General features: G+C 35.4%; 1 protein-coding gene across 1 annotated transcript; it reads left to right on the top strand.

The window, feature by feature from the left end:
• The first annotated feature begins 9,542 nt into the window (after positions 1-9,542).
• On the top strand, positions 9,543-14,672 carry LOC136824739 (uncharacterized). Its single transcript, XM_067080711.1, has 7 exons — positions 9,543-10,116; positions 10,423-10,707; positions 11,780-11,887; positions 12,219-12,363; positions 12,654-12,911; positions 13,439-13,507; positions 14,192-14,672. The coding sequence occupies exons 1-7, from the start codon at positions 9,865-9,867 to the stop codon at positions 14,419-14,421; spliced, it is 1,347 nt and encodes a 448-aa protein (XP_066936812.1). The 5' UTR covers positions 9,543-9,864; the 3' UTR covers positions 14,422-14,672.
• The last annotated feature ends 209 nt before the right edge of the window (positions 14,673-14,881 follow it).

Here is a 14,881-nt window from a genome sequence, read left to right on the forward strand (position 1 = left end):
CTCAAATGCCTCCTTGATTCGAACAACTTTTCTTGTCCCTTTACTAAACAATGCATCGTAAACCAATACACGCTTTTTTTATAAGAATAGTGTACTTTGGATGATGGTCAAGTATTCTTAAGAAAGTGCCAAAATTGAGGGTGAAATATTCTTAACGTATTCTTACTTTTTTAGACTTGACATTTTTACAAACATGAGAAATAATCAATTTAAGAGTTTTGGACTTTTGAGTAAACATTTGGGTTAAGAGCCATTTTTTTTAAAATCTTCAGAATAAAGAAAGTCTGATACCTCACCCTCTTAGATTTTGATGAAATTTTGACCAAATGATCTATCACACAAGAAAATAAGAGTCTGAAAATCTCACCTTGATATCTCAAGTAGTTTTGCAGATATAATGTCTCAAAGATAGGCTACTAAGCGAAAATTGACCCCTAAAAATCATGAACTCTTGTGGGGAGCAGATTTTGAAAGCCAATGAATTTTTATTCAAGTACATTAGAAAGCTAATTTACAGTGGATTTCAAGAACTTTTTGTAGGGAATCAGAAAAAATCAAATTGAGTTTCCAAAATTTTCCCCGAAAATCTCTAGCACCTCCTGTAGAGGGCTTCAAACTTTGTGTAATCTGGGTTTGGAAGCACTTTTAGCTGGCTGCTGATGGTCCTTGGGACTTTTTTGAAGCAAACTTTTGACCTGGAGTGGTTTACTGGTGGGTTTTGGCCACAAAAATAACATTTTCAGGATTTCCATCTTTGTGTAACCGTAAAAAATGGCCGAAAAAATTGCTATTTTGGCAGACCTGGAGCAAAATTCAAGATGGCGTATCTTTTTAAAAGGCAACACCAAATTTTTTTGAAACTTTCAGCAAGGCTTCCTTTAGTAGGTCTAGTTTATAGCCTCAAAAAATCTATCTCAGTGGGCTTTTGAAGTCTCTTAAAGATATGATCGATTGAAAATTTGCTTAACTTCGTTGTTTTCTCCCTCTTAAAATGTTAAAGCAAGCCCACTTAAGGGCTCTAAAGGTTAATTTTTGTCAAAATATTTGTTGATCTTCTCTAGCCAACTAATCATTGGCATTAGGGGAACAACTGAAAAAGATTTCAGGTCATTTCCATCAACAGATGACATTTTATGACAGTTTCTTTATTTTTAAGTACAGAATATGTAAAAAAATGAGACTGACATCTGGCCTTTCCTACCATTCCAGGGCCTATATTTCCAGAAAAAACCTCAACCTTTCACAGTTTGGTGAATATCAATCTTAAATATAAGCAGGTTACTTCAACTTAATGGGTTTAACAGTACTCAATTCCTATTCAAAAACTTTTTAGACTCATTCAGAAATCCTGCTTTGACAATAATTTGCGCTTTACCGCAAAATTTCTAAGTCCGAGTGTCGTGATTAGCTTTTAGACAAAAAAATGGCTCTTAAAATTACATTTCTTCCTCAAAGTTTCAATTTATGTCTAACAAAGGAAGCCAGTTTTTTCTGTTAACCAAATAGAAAATGATTGTATTCTTATCAAATTCTGTGAAATTCACCCTAGAGAGTATTCTCAAGGTATTCTTACGATTTGGCCAATTTTCACCTTATAGAAGATATTCTTATAAAAAAGCGTGTATTTATAAGTGTGACAAGTGGAGCCTTCACGCTGAAATTAAAGTATATTTGTTTAAGTCTCCAGAACTCGAATGTCTCCTTGATTCGAACAATATTGTCCCTTTTCCTAAACAATAGATCGAAAAATTGAATATCTCGAACATATTTGAGTTATTTTTAATTTTGTTAAGTTTCGACTATTTTTGTGGAGTTGCACTGAAAGACTTGAGAGATTCCCGTGTGTGTTCGAGTTATAGTGACTCAACTGTGTAACTGTAATTTTCAACAGTATGAAAAAAAACGTTTTGTGTAAGTTATGCTTTCCGTTTTTTCTGCTTCTCTGTTCAGGAATTTAATTTCGCGAACTTGACTCAACTAAAAAAAATTGCGAATCATGAAAATAGAGTAAAAATATTTCTAGAGAGTGAAAGTATTTTTTGCTTGTTTTTCTTTTTGAAAACTAATACCACGAACTTTTCCCATTCTTCTATTAGCCTCCTTCCTCCCTCCTCCCTTCTCGTTCGAGTCAACGGACTTTTTCACAAAACAACAACATCCTTTTCAGAATGAAATCACATTTGAATATACGACTGAAAGTTGTCATTCGGGTCTGACACTATGATGTATTACTTCTGTAGCGTGGGAGATTGCGTATTTTTAAGGGATCCGTAACAAACAATATATGTAAGTAATACCGTCAGGTTAGGCCATAGTACACATTATATCAACTTCATTGGATGCTTCTTTCTTTGTAAAATTCTCCGACAAATCACTAGGCCGCGTTTTGTGAATCGCTCGCCAGTCGTTCTGCTACCAATGCCAGTGTGTTCCAGCATGAGATCTTGATCATTTTCCCCTGAAGTCCGACTTATTTGAATCTTATCAAACAGTAATCAGTAATAATTTATGTGCTATACTGATTAAATTTAAACGTTTTCAACAAAAAGTTGATTTTTTCTACTTCAATTTTCACCTTTTGTCCATTTTTTTCGAATAGACGAGATTCTGCTCATCTTCATCTTTCCAACGCGTACAAAACCTAATTCCAATTATTTTAGAACAGAATCGAAATAACATGTTTTTTTTTACCATGAGTATTTTTATCCATTTTCCGCTAAGCTTTGAAAAAAATATGTTCTTAAAGTGTTCTTAATATTTTAGCAAGAAAAACCTTCTGTTCTTATAAAATTCTATCGAAAAAAAACGTGTAGAAGACAGCGGAGATTATCTTTCCCATCCACCAAAACACAATATTTTGAACAGGATGGTCAAAGCATTTAAGGAGGATATTTTTAAGGGAAGGGAAATATTTCAAAATGATTTGTTTGCTGTGTTTCACTACACTGTTTTATAAGAAGCGGTAAACTTTAGTTGCGAGGATCGCTGGTTCTTTTTTTTGTCATCTTTAGACAAATTATTCTTATTCTGTTCTTATTCTTAGAAGCACTTTTGACCCTGTGCCAATTCCAGGCTCAGCATGTCTTTTAGATTGTTCTTAAATTTAAGAATTTGAACAACGCTGTTCTTATAAGATTGTTCTGATAAAAAAAGATGTATCACTTTTTGAAATCATCAATTTCTATTTCGCTTTTTTTCTTCTCCGGTGAAATATTTTTTTTCTGTAGTTTGAAATTACTTTCCTTGAAAATTTCCAGGTTGGTTTCCCTATATCATCTTTCCATCTCATATCTGAGTATTCTAAAGACGGGGGGATGATAAACGAAAATATGTGCTGGGTATGTGCTGAAGATAAAGATCGGTTACAAAAACCACTTAATTTAAAAGTCATTCAAATCGACTCACAAAACGTCCCTCACATGACTAAAGGTTCAATCTCAAAATAAGTGTCTTGGAAAATTGGAAATCTTGCAATCCTGTTCTGCCTTTGAGATTGGCCTTTTTGTCATATAAAAACATCGACTATTCCTCTACATGAAAAAAGGGCAATCTCAATCTCAAAGATGACCACCATAGTAAAACTCTAAATTTCATAAGGTATTAATTTTGAGATTAAACCTTAAGTCATGTGAGGGACGAAATGTTTTAGCTGCATGTCGGACAGACCAACATATTTTTCGTACGGTCGAAACAATTTAATATGAAGGTATTTTACGACTTGTTTAATTTTTCCTCTTCTTGTTGATAACTCTTATACCTAAACTAGATGACTCTTATGATTTTGTAACGGTTAGATATTCACTTCCTTCCTTGTCGTTACATTTGAAAATTTCAAAATCCTTTATATGCTTACTTGAAGAGATTTAGTCAAAGATCTGGCTCTGACTTTTTTTGTTCTTTTCAAAAATCTTTTATCTTTCAGATTATTCTCCTTGGAAACATCTTTCCAACGGTGTATAACTTTCTAACATAGCATGAATGGGTGCTGAGAAATTGTTCAAAAGCGAAAGTGTCCAAATCCTTTTGAGACAGACTTTAGTTTCGTTATCTGATATTCCGATGGCGGATTGGCGGCTGCCTACGCTAAAGCTCTAAAGGAGCGGGCCCATCGGTGATGATTGATAGTCAGCCTTTAATGTGGCGACATCCCCAGTCAGGTTCAGCTACTCTTACGCCTGAAGCTAAAAAATTTTCGTTTAGACCCACCTATTCCAGAAAACAAGGGCTCGGTTACCAGACCTCCGGATGCAAAATCCTTGACACGGTCTTGCCAAATTCCGTGATCTAAACCTTCCAGATTTCGAAAATTTTCCTGGCCTTCAGAGCTTTAGCGTGTTAATCTGATAACAGCTGGTCATAATTTTCAAAATCTGGGCACAATAAACCTGAGGAAAGTAGTCATCCCGCGGAAAATTCTACAACAAGAATGTTGTTGTGCGCCGGAAAGTCAAAAACTAAATTTTCCTGATACGGTGACCTATTTTTAAACGCAATCACGCAACTTTGTTGTAAACCCGAGTCCTAATAGACGAAGCGTGGTCCTCACAAATTCGAGATAGCTTATTCGTCAGATTGTTTTTTTTTTCACACATTCCATAGAGCTTTAGCGTGGTGGGCAGAAAACAATAACAACCTGATGTCAACCTGATATAACGTGTCGGATGAAAATTTCTGCATCTGAATGCCAGATTAGTTTTGTCACTTTTTAACGACGAAGAAAGCAGTATAACAAACGTCACACTGCCAATTTTTTTGGAACAATTTGAAATAATGAAGAATGGAAAATATTATAAACGTAATTTCAATTTCTTTTCATTTCATCTCCTACTTCCTTGTTGTTTTCTGTCTTCTACTCGTTTTTATAGGAACTTCTAAAACGTTTTAAACCTAAAAAGCTCCTAAGCTCTTTAAATGCTCACAATGTGAACATTTTTGTGCATTTTTTTAAGAAATGGGGTTCTTTAGAGACTGAGAAGCATTAGAATATTCTTAACTTGTTCTTAATATTTTGGCCATGGAAGTATTTATGTTCTTAATCCTTAATCTTTTATAGTTTGTTCTTGTGAGGCGTGTTCTTGATCATCATTCTCGAGACTATCCACTAACCACTTTGGAATTTGCAAGTAATTGACCTTTTCATAAATTACGTCACGAACATCACTTGCTTCGTTTTGAAATTATTGCCATGGTGATTAACTCCAAACGGATTTTATTATAACTTTACTTTCTATTCATAAAAAATAATTTAATGTTTCAAGGGATATGATCACCATGGAAAATGTTTGAATACGAGGCAAGTGATGTTCGTGACGTAGTTTATTGTATCTTCTTATTCTTTTCAATTGTGAAGGTGAATCAAAAAGATTCTTTTTCACATACCGTACCAAAAGTTCCCTAAACAATCGAAAACGCCAAAATGAAAAAAACTCAGATAGTTTCGCTTCCGCTGTACAGCTAATAATCTGGAAAAAGGCAAAACCAAGCTAGCACTTTATTAGCCAGGAGATCCATGCTATGATTTCTTATTTATATACTGATGGCGAAATACATAGCATGGTATGGGCTAAGAGTTTCAATTTCACCGATCCAAATGACGGTTGAAAACATAGCCAATCGAATTTTGTTATTCTTTTACTGGTCACAAATTCACAGAGAAAGCGCAAGTTCAGAAATTTGGTTTTTGTTTTAGTAAGTGAGGACAGCGCTAAATTCGAATTTCCCACTGTAAATATTTTGAGGCAGAAATCTGTCTCACACAGGTCACACTCGTCCTGTATACATCAGATTATAAAAACACAAGACGGGTCTCCTGTCGAGCACTTTATCCACGAACGAGTTCTCAGAGAGTCTTTTTTTTAGCCGGCTAGAATCACCTCTCGAATCATTCGGAAATTTAAATTTTTAACGAAAATGTTTTCATTTGATTGTTGAGGGAGCTTTTGGATTGTTACGAATAAGTACAGTACTTTACAGATACCTTTTGGGGTTAAAATATTCTAACCCGAAGGGGTAATCCTTTGAAAGCGTCTGAAATAAATCTGGGATAAATTAAGTGATATCCTTTTAAGAACAAAAACAAATTTAGAATCATCAGAGGTTTACTAAAGCAACGATAAGAAAAATTATTAGTCTTTCAACTGGCTCTCATAAGAAAGCATAATTGGCTGTTACCTGCCATAAATTAGCTGCACTATTTTTAATAGCTTTTTAATGACTTCTGATTTAATGAGAGTTTATTGGTCGTCCATTTAAGAGGTATTTTTATTGTTTTTGATGATATTACGTACGTAATTAAAAACACAACTTTTGCCAGTTTTCGCTAGAAAGTGCACAAGTTTAATTTTACTATTGCGGCCAGCATTTTAGAGAAATACACGCTCTTCCTATACCAACATGTAACCTACATGTTTTTTATAAGAACATCAAATTTTTTAAAGCCTGAAGGAAGGTTATATATAGCTAGGCCAATGAAGTATAAGCCCGAAGGGCTAGAAGTCAATCTCCTTGGTAGGATTTGAAGCCAACAAATCTTACCAAAGTTGCGCGGCCTTGAGCGGCTCGCCTGGTTTTTACACAAATGACAGATTGAAACTAAAATTTACCGCTAAATTTCGAAAAAAAACATCAATCGTAAACAAAGGAATTGCTAGATTCAATCCGTCGTCAAAAATGCGGCGTATTTTTTAAGGCTTCACTTTTTCTTGCCTGAGAAAGGTTAGAGATTGAACTCTAGCCCTTCGGGCTTTAAACTCAATGAGCTAGGCTTATATGCCTATTCTGGACTAAATAGACGGTTTTTCTGAGTTGATGGACTAATTTGAAGTTGTTCCTGACTGTCTAAGCGAATGTGAGTTTCTATTGAGATTCTAGCCTTTATTTCAGGAAATTTTTTACTTTTTTGCCATGTCCATTGAATATCTACTAGCCTGGGAATCCAAGCGTTAAACTTTTTCCACAGTCTAGTTTATGATATTTTTGCTGCTTCTATAATCTTAGAACTTTGTGAGGTGAGGTATTTTTTGTTTTTTCTAAGATTATGAGATTGGATTCCCAGGCTAAATATCTACCTGGTCTAGTCTGGCCTGGTTGGATTTTATTTTATTTTGGTCACGTGATCAATAATGATCATCAACGACTTCCAACCTGACTTCCAGATCATGCTCTTTATTGTATTGACACTGTTTTCAGCAAATTCTTCCATTGCACAATCATGTCAGAAAGTTTTTAAAAAGGATTCTCGTTAAAATACGCTCATCTTCTCATCATTTTTTCCTTGCCTCTAAATAATCATTATTTTACGAATTCTGCGTTATTTTTGCGATAATGGTAGACTACGTGATATTAATCAGCGCTTTTAGATTGTGTTTTATCTTTTCCTGGACAGACATAAATCGTTGACGTCGAAGTTTTTAAAATGAATAGCCATCAAGGGTCACTTTACGTGATGCAAATGAAATATATACTACGGTAGAGGTACTTTTAGTTACATCTCCGTGTAGAATTTAGACGATGAAGCAAGTGTACTTTTGAAATGGCCCTTACAAAGTGGAAAAGCATGGTTGAAAACCTTATGCAAATTCGAACGCAGTCCCTTTGTTCGTTTGTTTATGATTCTGATAGTGCTCACGAATGTAGAACGTCCACCAGAAAAACCAAAACGTTGTCCTGAGTACGGGACGAGCTTTATGGTAAAACTTTTCGGAAAGTGTTCGGTAGATTTTTTAAAATATCTGACGATATTGCCTCAAATTCTTTCTAAAGTTTTTCAGTGTAGTTCTTTCCCCTCGACCCTTACAGTGCTGTTAAGGGCCGCGCATGCGTTTCGGTGACCTTATCCAGATTACTCCACACCACAACCAATTACAACAATCGATAAAATCTTGAGTGTAAAGGCTTTTGAGACACACTCTTTTTTTTGCGTTGGTGCAATGCAACATGCTCTATCCCACCAACACAAGAAGAAAGTACGCGTCCCATGGTTTCTTTTTTTGTTTCATCGGACAAAAAGTGAGGGAAACACCCAAAAGACACGCTGATTTTGTCCCTGGAACAATGGAGCAAAAGTGAGATTTCACTTTTATTGATAGAAAGAAAAATGGGATGGAGAAACGAGAAAGCGTTTCAGGTTGGTGGGACGGAGTTGTTTCATTGCACCAACGCGAAAAAAAACTTCTCGTGTACCCAAGCCTTAAGTTGATAAGGGACGAACCCACTTTGTTACATTGCATAGGCGATTAAAGTAGTTGAAATCAAAATTGGTCGAAAATTACATCTCGGAAATGATACTAAGGTGCTAATCGGCATTTCAATAATTGTTTTAGGACAGCCAATATCACATTAATTTATCAAGATGCAATATTTAATCGTTATGTCCCTAAATAACATAAACAAATAATTTGCAATTAAAGAACTACCTGATAATCTTGTAAATTTCCCTTTCATTCCCAGGATAACTATTGGTTTCCGACTTCCGGGTGCAAAATGACACAGATAATTAAATGCTAGCTACCGTTAGTAAATTTCGGACTGTAGCGCACTATTCATCGATTTACATTTTAAAATGTCGATTAAATAAAAAGAAAGGTGAAATTTGCCCAAAAGTTTTGTTTTTTCTTTTCGGTTTTATTTGTCCCTCCTGGACCCAACAGTATTATTTACCCCGGTACAGTATTCCCCTATGTGGCTGAAATAGATCCTTGCTGAACCTTATCTTATCCATTGGCACCAATCTGGCAATTTCACATTACGTAAGGCACAGAAAAGTGGCACTTGATAGGGTACATTTTCCAGACCCAGTTGCAAAAACAAAAGAAATTGAAAACATTTGGAACATTTTAGAAACTTTGGAAATTTAGAGATTTTCTCATTCAGGGTCGAATTCTGGGATAATAATGGTAAAAGTTAGTTCCATGTACAATCTCCACAGTAATACTTGTCACAAAAGGGGAATTCCCTCAAATTCGAAAACCGCAAATGATTTTAAAGTGCTTTAAAGTACGGTTAGAAAGTAGAGTTTTAACTCTGAGTTTTAACATGAGACTTTAAGACTTGGAAGGATCTCAGGATCTAGAAGCTCAAAAATGTTCCAATAAGGTGAGAATATAGCCTGGAAGCCACTTAACCCCTCTCAGATCGAAAAATCCAATGAAAAAAAGCGGAAGTACTGGAAACTGCAATTCTCGCCGAATCTTTAATTTCTGAAAAACGTTAAAATACCCAAAAAGTGCCAATATATTTCGGCGCCGATTGTAGGGTCCATTTTTCAAACACAGCCCGTCGAGAAGGCCGATATCTCAACAATTAAATCAGCAGTTAATTGAGTTGTATCACAAATACAATTCAAAACGAAAAGAAAGAACAATTAGCCATTAATGACAGATTCGTTTCGATACAACAGGATATATTGAACCTACAAAAACAAATTGACTTTTGGTAAACAGGATATCAGCATTTCATAATTTGCGATGACGTTTATTGATTAATGAGCCTCATTATGTCACCAATTTACCATATAAATAGAGGTGTAATATGCACCCTTCTACAATCACAAGTAGCTCAAGAAACCTTGAGCCGGAGAAGGAGAAACAAGAGGAATTCAACCGAAGATACACCATCAAAGAATCAAGAATCGTTCAAGATTCTAAGACAAGAAATTTTCAAGGGAAGTTAAGATCGACGATCGAAGAATCAAGAATTCTGCTGACTAAAATCTTAAAGGAAGCAACCCAAAACACACAGATCAAAATTTACCATCACCAAGATTTAAAGAAATCAGCCACTAAAATTTCAACCAATCAAGTCTTCAAACAGCCTACACGTGACACATTTCAAAGAAAGATCAAAGACGAATAATTTTCACCAAAGATGAAAACCATCTTTCTCATCACTTTCATCACCTACCTCACCATAACCTCAATCAATGCAGCAAAACATTTCGAACAGAACGATTTCCAATTATACTATCCATTCTTTCCATTCGGCAAAAATTTTGATTACGTCTTAACTGACCCGCCGAATTACATCTTTTCAGAGACTGATGAAGACCTTGGTTTCTTTAATCATTACCTGAGTAAAGATCTTCCAATTTTCCACGATCTTCACGTCCGAGACATCTTCGTAAGTATTTCTTTCCCAGTTCTTTAGTCCACCCAGTTAAAGTCCAGAGATTCATAATCGGTTGCAAAGCTCTTTATCCTTAAAATTGAATCATTTCAAGTTGACAATTTAATTTTTTTTGGTTGTGTGGGACAAGTCTAGTTTTTCTCAATAAAAATTGACATTCAAGATCTCGAGTTTTCTTCAGTAAACTCAACTGGCACACAACGTCAACTCAATTGAACATTGAAACCACGTTGTGTGTCAGTTGAGAAAATGACTTTAAAACCAACCATTAGAATTCTAACGCCATATTGTTTCTCATAGATGGGCGTGAATGGATACGTGTCATTTGGTGCACCGTACCAATCAAACAAAGCAGAGAAATATCCCGCACCTTTCCCTGGGATTAGCGTTTTCCACACCGACCTCATTTTCACGGACCTGAAAGACTCGCATTTCTCGTTCCAAGAATATACAGAAAAAGATAAAGCTTTCATGGCGCTTGCTCAATTTGAATTGGAAGTTTTTGGTCAAGTGAAAAATTTCTACCCTAATCACGTGGTCACAGTCACGTGGAGTAAAGCACAAAAGAAGAACGGCAAAGGACAGGTAAGAATCAAATATCACTTCAAATTTTACCCCCAGCTTTTCATCTTTTTATCGTCTCTTCAACCTCGACTTTTTTTCATCCCCATTTAAATTCAATGGAAAAGGTCTCGGGTAACTTAATGCATGTCCCAGAATTGCATTAATTTTTCCGCCCCAGTTCCAGTCCCTAAACCATAACAAACTATACATTTTTGGAAGCGTATTTAGATGTAGAATACCGTATTCGGTGTAACTTAAATTTTTTCTCAGTATAATTAGAGATATCTTAAGAAAACCTGATTATGACGTCATGATTGATGACGTCATAAATACAAAAAGTTGAATATCTCGAGAAATATAAATCAAAACTTTATGAAATTTGGACCAGTGATAAAGTACATTGAGATGTTTCAAAAAGTTTTGAAAGTATTTCCGAAAACTAATGACGTCAGCAGAAATTGCAAGAATTCGAATTTTTGCGATAAAATGCTGACATCAGCAAATTTTCAAATTTTTTAAAAGTAATTCTTTTCCTCTTGATGAGTTCTATCATTGGTCAAAATTTCATAAAGATTTGAGTATTAGTTCTTGAGATATTCAACTTTTTGAAATTATGACGTCGTCAATAATGACGTCATAATCACGTTTTCTTAAAAAAACTCAAATTCTGCTGAGATAGAATTTAAGTTACACCGAATACGGTATTCTACATCCAAATACGCTTCCAAAAATGTATAATTTGTTATGGTTTAGGGACTGGAACTGGGGCGGAAAAATTAATGAATTTTTGGGACATGCATTAAGTTACCCGAGGTTACACTCCAAAACCAACCCCACCTGGTTTGTGCTGGGAACAATAGAATTTCTATCCCAATTGGGATTTCGATAGAAAATTTTACCCCCACAGTTTGAAGAGGTTCAACCGGGGCCGCGAGAAAGTGGTGTCTAGTTATAGTGTGTAGAGAAAATCATGATGGTGAGTTTTAAAAATATTGATTCAAAGGAATGCGTTTTCCCAACAATCTGACTAGAGCTTAGTACAAACTTGTTCCAAATATCACAAGATAAAACTTTCTTCTCTTTTCTTTCACAGGCTACTTTTCAACTTGTTATCATCTCAGATGGCTTCAACACATATTTCGTGCTCAATTACAAGGATATTAATATCAGTCGTCCCAAGAAAAACTTCTGCCCTGTTACCGTAAGTTTTTCAAAATGTTTTGAAGAAAAATTTACAAGACGTGTGGATGTCCCGCGTAAGATGCTTTCTATTTCCCAACTCTCTGGTAATTCAAACGAATTAATCTCCCCTTTTAAGTTCAAATTAGCGATAGTTAATAGTTTAGTACTTGAAAAAATGAACAGACAAAAGTTCATTGGGTTTACTTTCATCAGCTCTCAGCTCTAATTGGTCTAACAAGACAAGTGAATTCCTATCAACTTTAAAACTCATACCCGTAATGTGTGGTACCAAAAGAAGATTCTAATTTTCAGTTCAATTAAATTCATCTTCCTCTGTTTGTTTTTTACAGATTGGTTGGCAAGAAAATTACAAGAGTTATTTCGCACACGAAAACATGCAACTCGTCCCAGGCTCCCCTTATAAACCAATTAGAATGCAGAGAAGATCAAATGTTCATTTCCCAGGAAAATGGATCTACAGTGGTTTCGCTAGCAGTAAGTTTCTTGCATTCTCCAATTCTTGATATTCGTGTCGTAATCTTTTGTACGGAAACATACGAAATACACCGGGAGTTTACCACCAGTTCCATTGTTTGAATCCAAAACTGGTAGCAAACGCCCGGCGTTTTTCGCGGGAATCTCCGTTTGAATAATATTCTTAATTTGAAACACAGTGTTCTTCAACTGTTCTTATGTAAAAGGGTTGGCTACAAAAAAGAATTTGTCACTCTAATGATAGTTAATCCTACTCCCATTAACAACCATTTAATTTACTCTCATTTTAGAAATCGCATTGAAAAATATGCAAACGCCTCCACCCTCACCTACTACCGCCAAACCACTCCCTGCCGCCTGCCCCAGTGAAGTCTTCTGCAAATTCACTAAACGTACTATCAATGCTTGGCCTGGGTACCCTGGTTTCTACGTTGTTTGTCCACCAGGAGGGAAACCAGTCTGCATGGCTTGTGCAGGAAACACTGTCTTTAGCAAGAAATGTAGAACTTGTGTCCATCCTGAGCAATTGAAAAAAGCCAAAAAAGAAGGTTTGTTGTATTTTGACTTCCCAGCTGGCACACAACGTTGTTTCAACGTTTATCTAACATTCACAACGTCCATAAAACGTTAAATGAATGTTGAAACAACGTTGTGTGCCAGCTGGGTTATTTCGTTTTCAGTCTTGTTTCAAAAACTCGAAACTTTCTTGAATGTTACTTGAATGTTTCTTGAATGTTACTTGAATCTTTCCTAAATTCGAATAAGATTTCTTGTCCCAACAGTTAACAATGATATATAAAACAGTCTCCATAGCTCGAAACATTTCACTATGATAACTGTGTATAAATGGTTCTGGCATGAAAATATTCCCACCTTGAGAAGATTAGGAATTCACTGCTTATTGCATTTGTAATTAGCCAAGGTTCTAAACTAATAGCATAATTTTGACTTTAAAAAGATGAAAGACATCACGTCTGACACTCTGACTAATCTGTAATAGACAAAGACATACATATGGTATTAACCAATCATCAACGAAGACACTTTTTCTTAATAATTTCTCTCTTTCTTTTAGTTTGTCCAAAACCACAAAAAAGCTCCATGAAGAAAGTCAAACAAACTCCTCAATGCAATCACCGTGAAGGTAAAAATTTAATTTATTTGTTTAATACGGCCGTTTTGCGTAAGATTCCTTTGCCATTTTTCATCGGAAAGAGACCAGGACTAAGGGAGTTTAAAAATAAGCTTCGGAAAGTTAGGCTGTTTCGTAATCAAACACAAGATTTTCCGTACCTTTAGAAGGAAACCTTTTCAAATCTCATGCCGGCTATCCCGGGACAAATATAGCGGGAAAGTTAGGAGAACTATAGTGCAGGAATGGGAATCTTATGCAAAACATACAAGTCTCCACAGTATCATTCAAACTCGAACCTAGTCCCTTAGCTCTCTTTTTTAAAGTTTGATATCACTCAGGAGATTGTATCATGTCCATGAGTAAACTAAAGAAGTGTTGCAAGTGCTCTGGGTATATCTACATTTTACTCAAGTTTTTTCCACCTATTACGTCATTCAACGCGCGTTTTGAAAACTCTTTTATAAGGTTTCAATCTTTCATTAGATCATATTAAACTCGAGCCCAACTCCCTGATTGCTTTAAGAGTTGTTGTGTTTGATATTTTGTTAGATGTTTGCTCTTCGTGGAAAACTGAAAATAAATTATTTAAAGTTCTATAGTAAGGTGGCCAATAATTGTCCACCATACCATCATTTTGGGCGTGGCCTACCTCGAAGACGAGCTTAACTAAGTAATATTTTTTTATTTTTACAGCAAAACGATTCTGCACTTTGAAGAAAGAACAATGCCATAAGGGCAAAACAACTTTATTCCAAGGACGCTTCCGTAACCATAACGACCTTCTTAGCCGCACATTTTACCTGTGTGTAGACATCTATGGTAGCTTCTGCATGCCTTGCCCGCCTGGAACAGTGTTCGCACGAACTGGACCACATATGGGTGCCTGTGTCCATCCTTATCAAGCTAGAAATATCGTCTGGTAAAACTGACCATGGACTGGTTTCTAAACTAAAAGAATTCGAAACACTTTCATTGCTGAATTTATGTGGAACTATCATTTGCAGCTCCAAGAATTTATGATTTTTATCTTGTATTATATAACTTTTCATATTCAGCCTAAATTAGCCCAACTTTTTAAGAAATTTTTTTTAAGCCTTTATTTTAACTAACTTTATTTATTGAAAATTTTAACTTTATTAAGTAAAAACCGAAAAAAAAATCATATCTGCTTCAATTCGTTCAGTTTTTCTTGTTGCTAAATATCCAAAAATTCGGCTTTGAAAAAGTCACGTACCTTACCATGAAAATTATTTTTCGGTCGGGAGGCTTACGCCAAATATTCATTGGGGAATGTGAAGATTTCAAATATGCTTCAAAATATTTATCTTGACTTAAAGAATTTTGGCGTATGTCTGACTTTGAAGTCAACCTTAATCTACAATC

This window comes from Clytia hemisphaerica, unplaced genomic scaffold, assembly GCF_902728285.1.
Source record: "Clytia hemisphaerica strain Z4C2 unplaced genomic scaffold, Clytia hemisphaerica genome assembly, whole genome shotgun sequence".
In the NCBI taxonomy this organism is placed as follows: Eukaryota; Metazoa; Cnidaria; class Hydrozoa; order Leptothecata; family Clytiidae; genus Clytia; species Clytia hemisphaerica.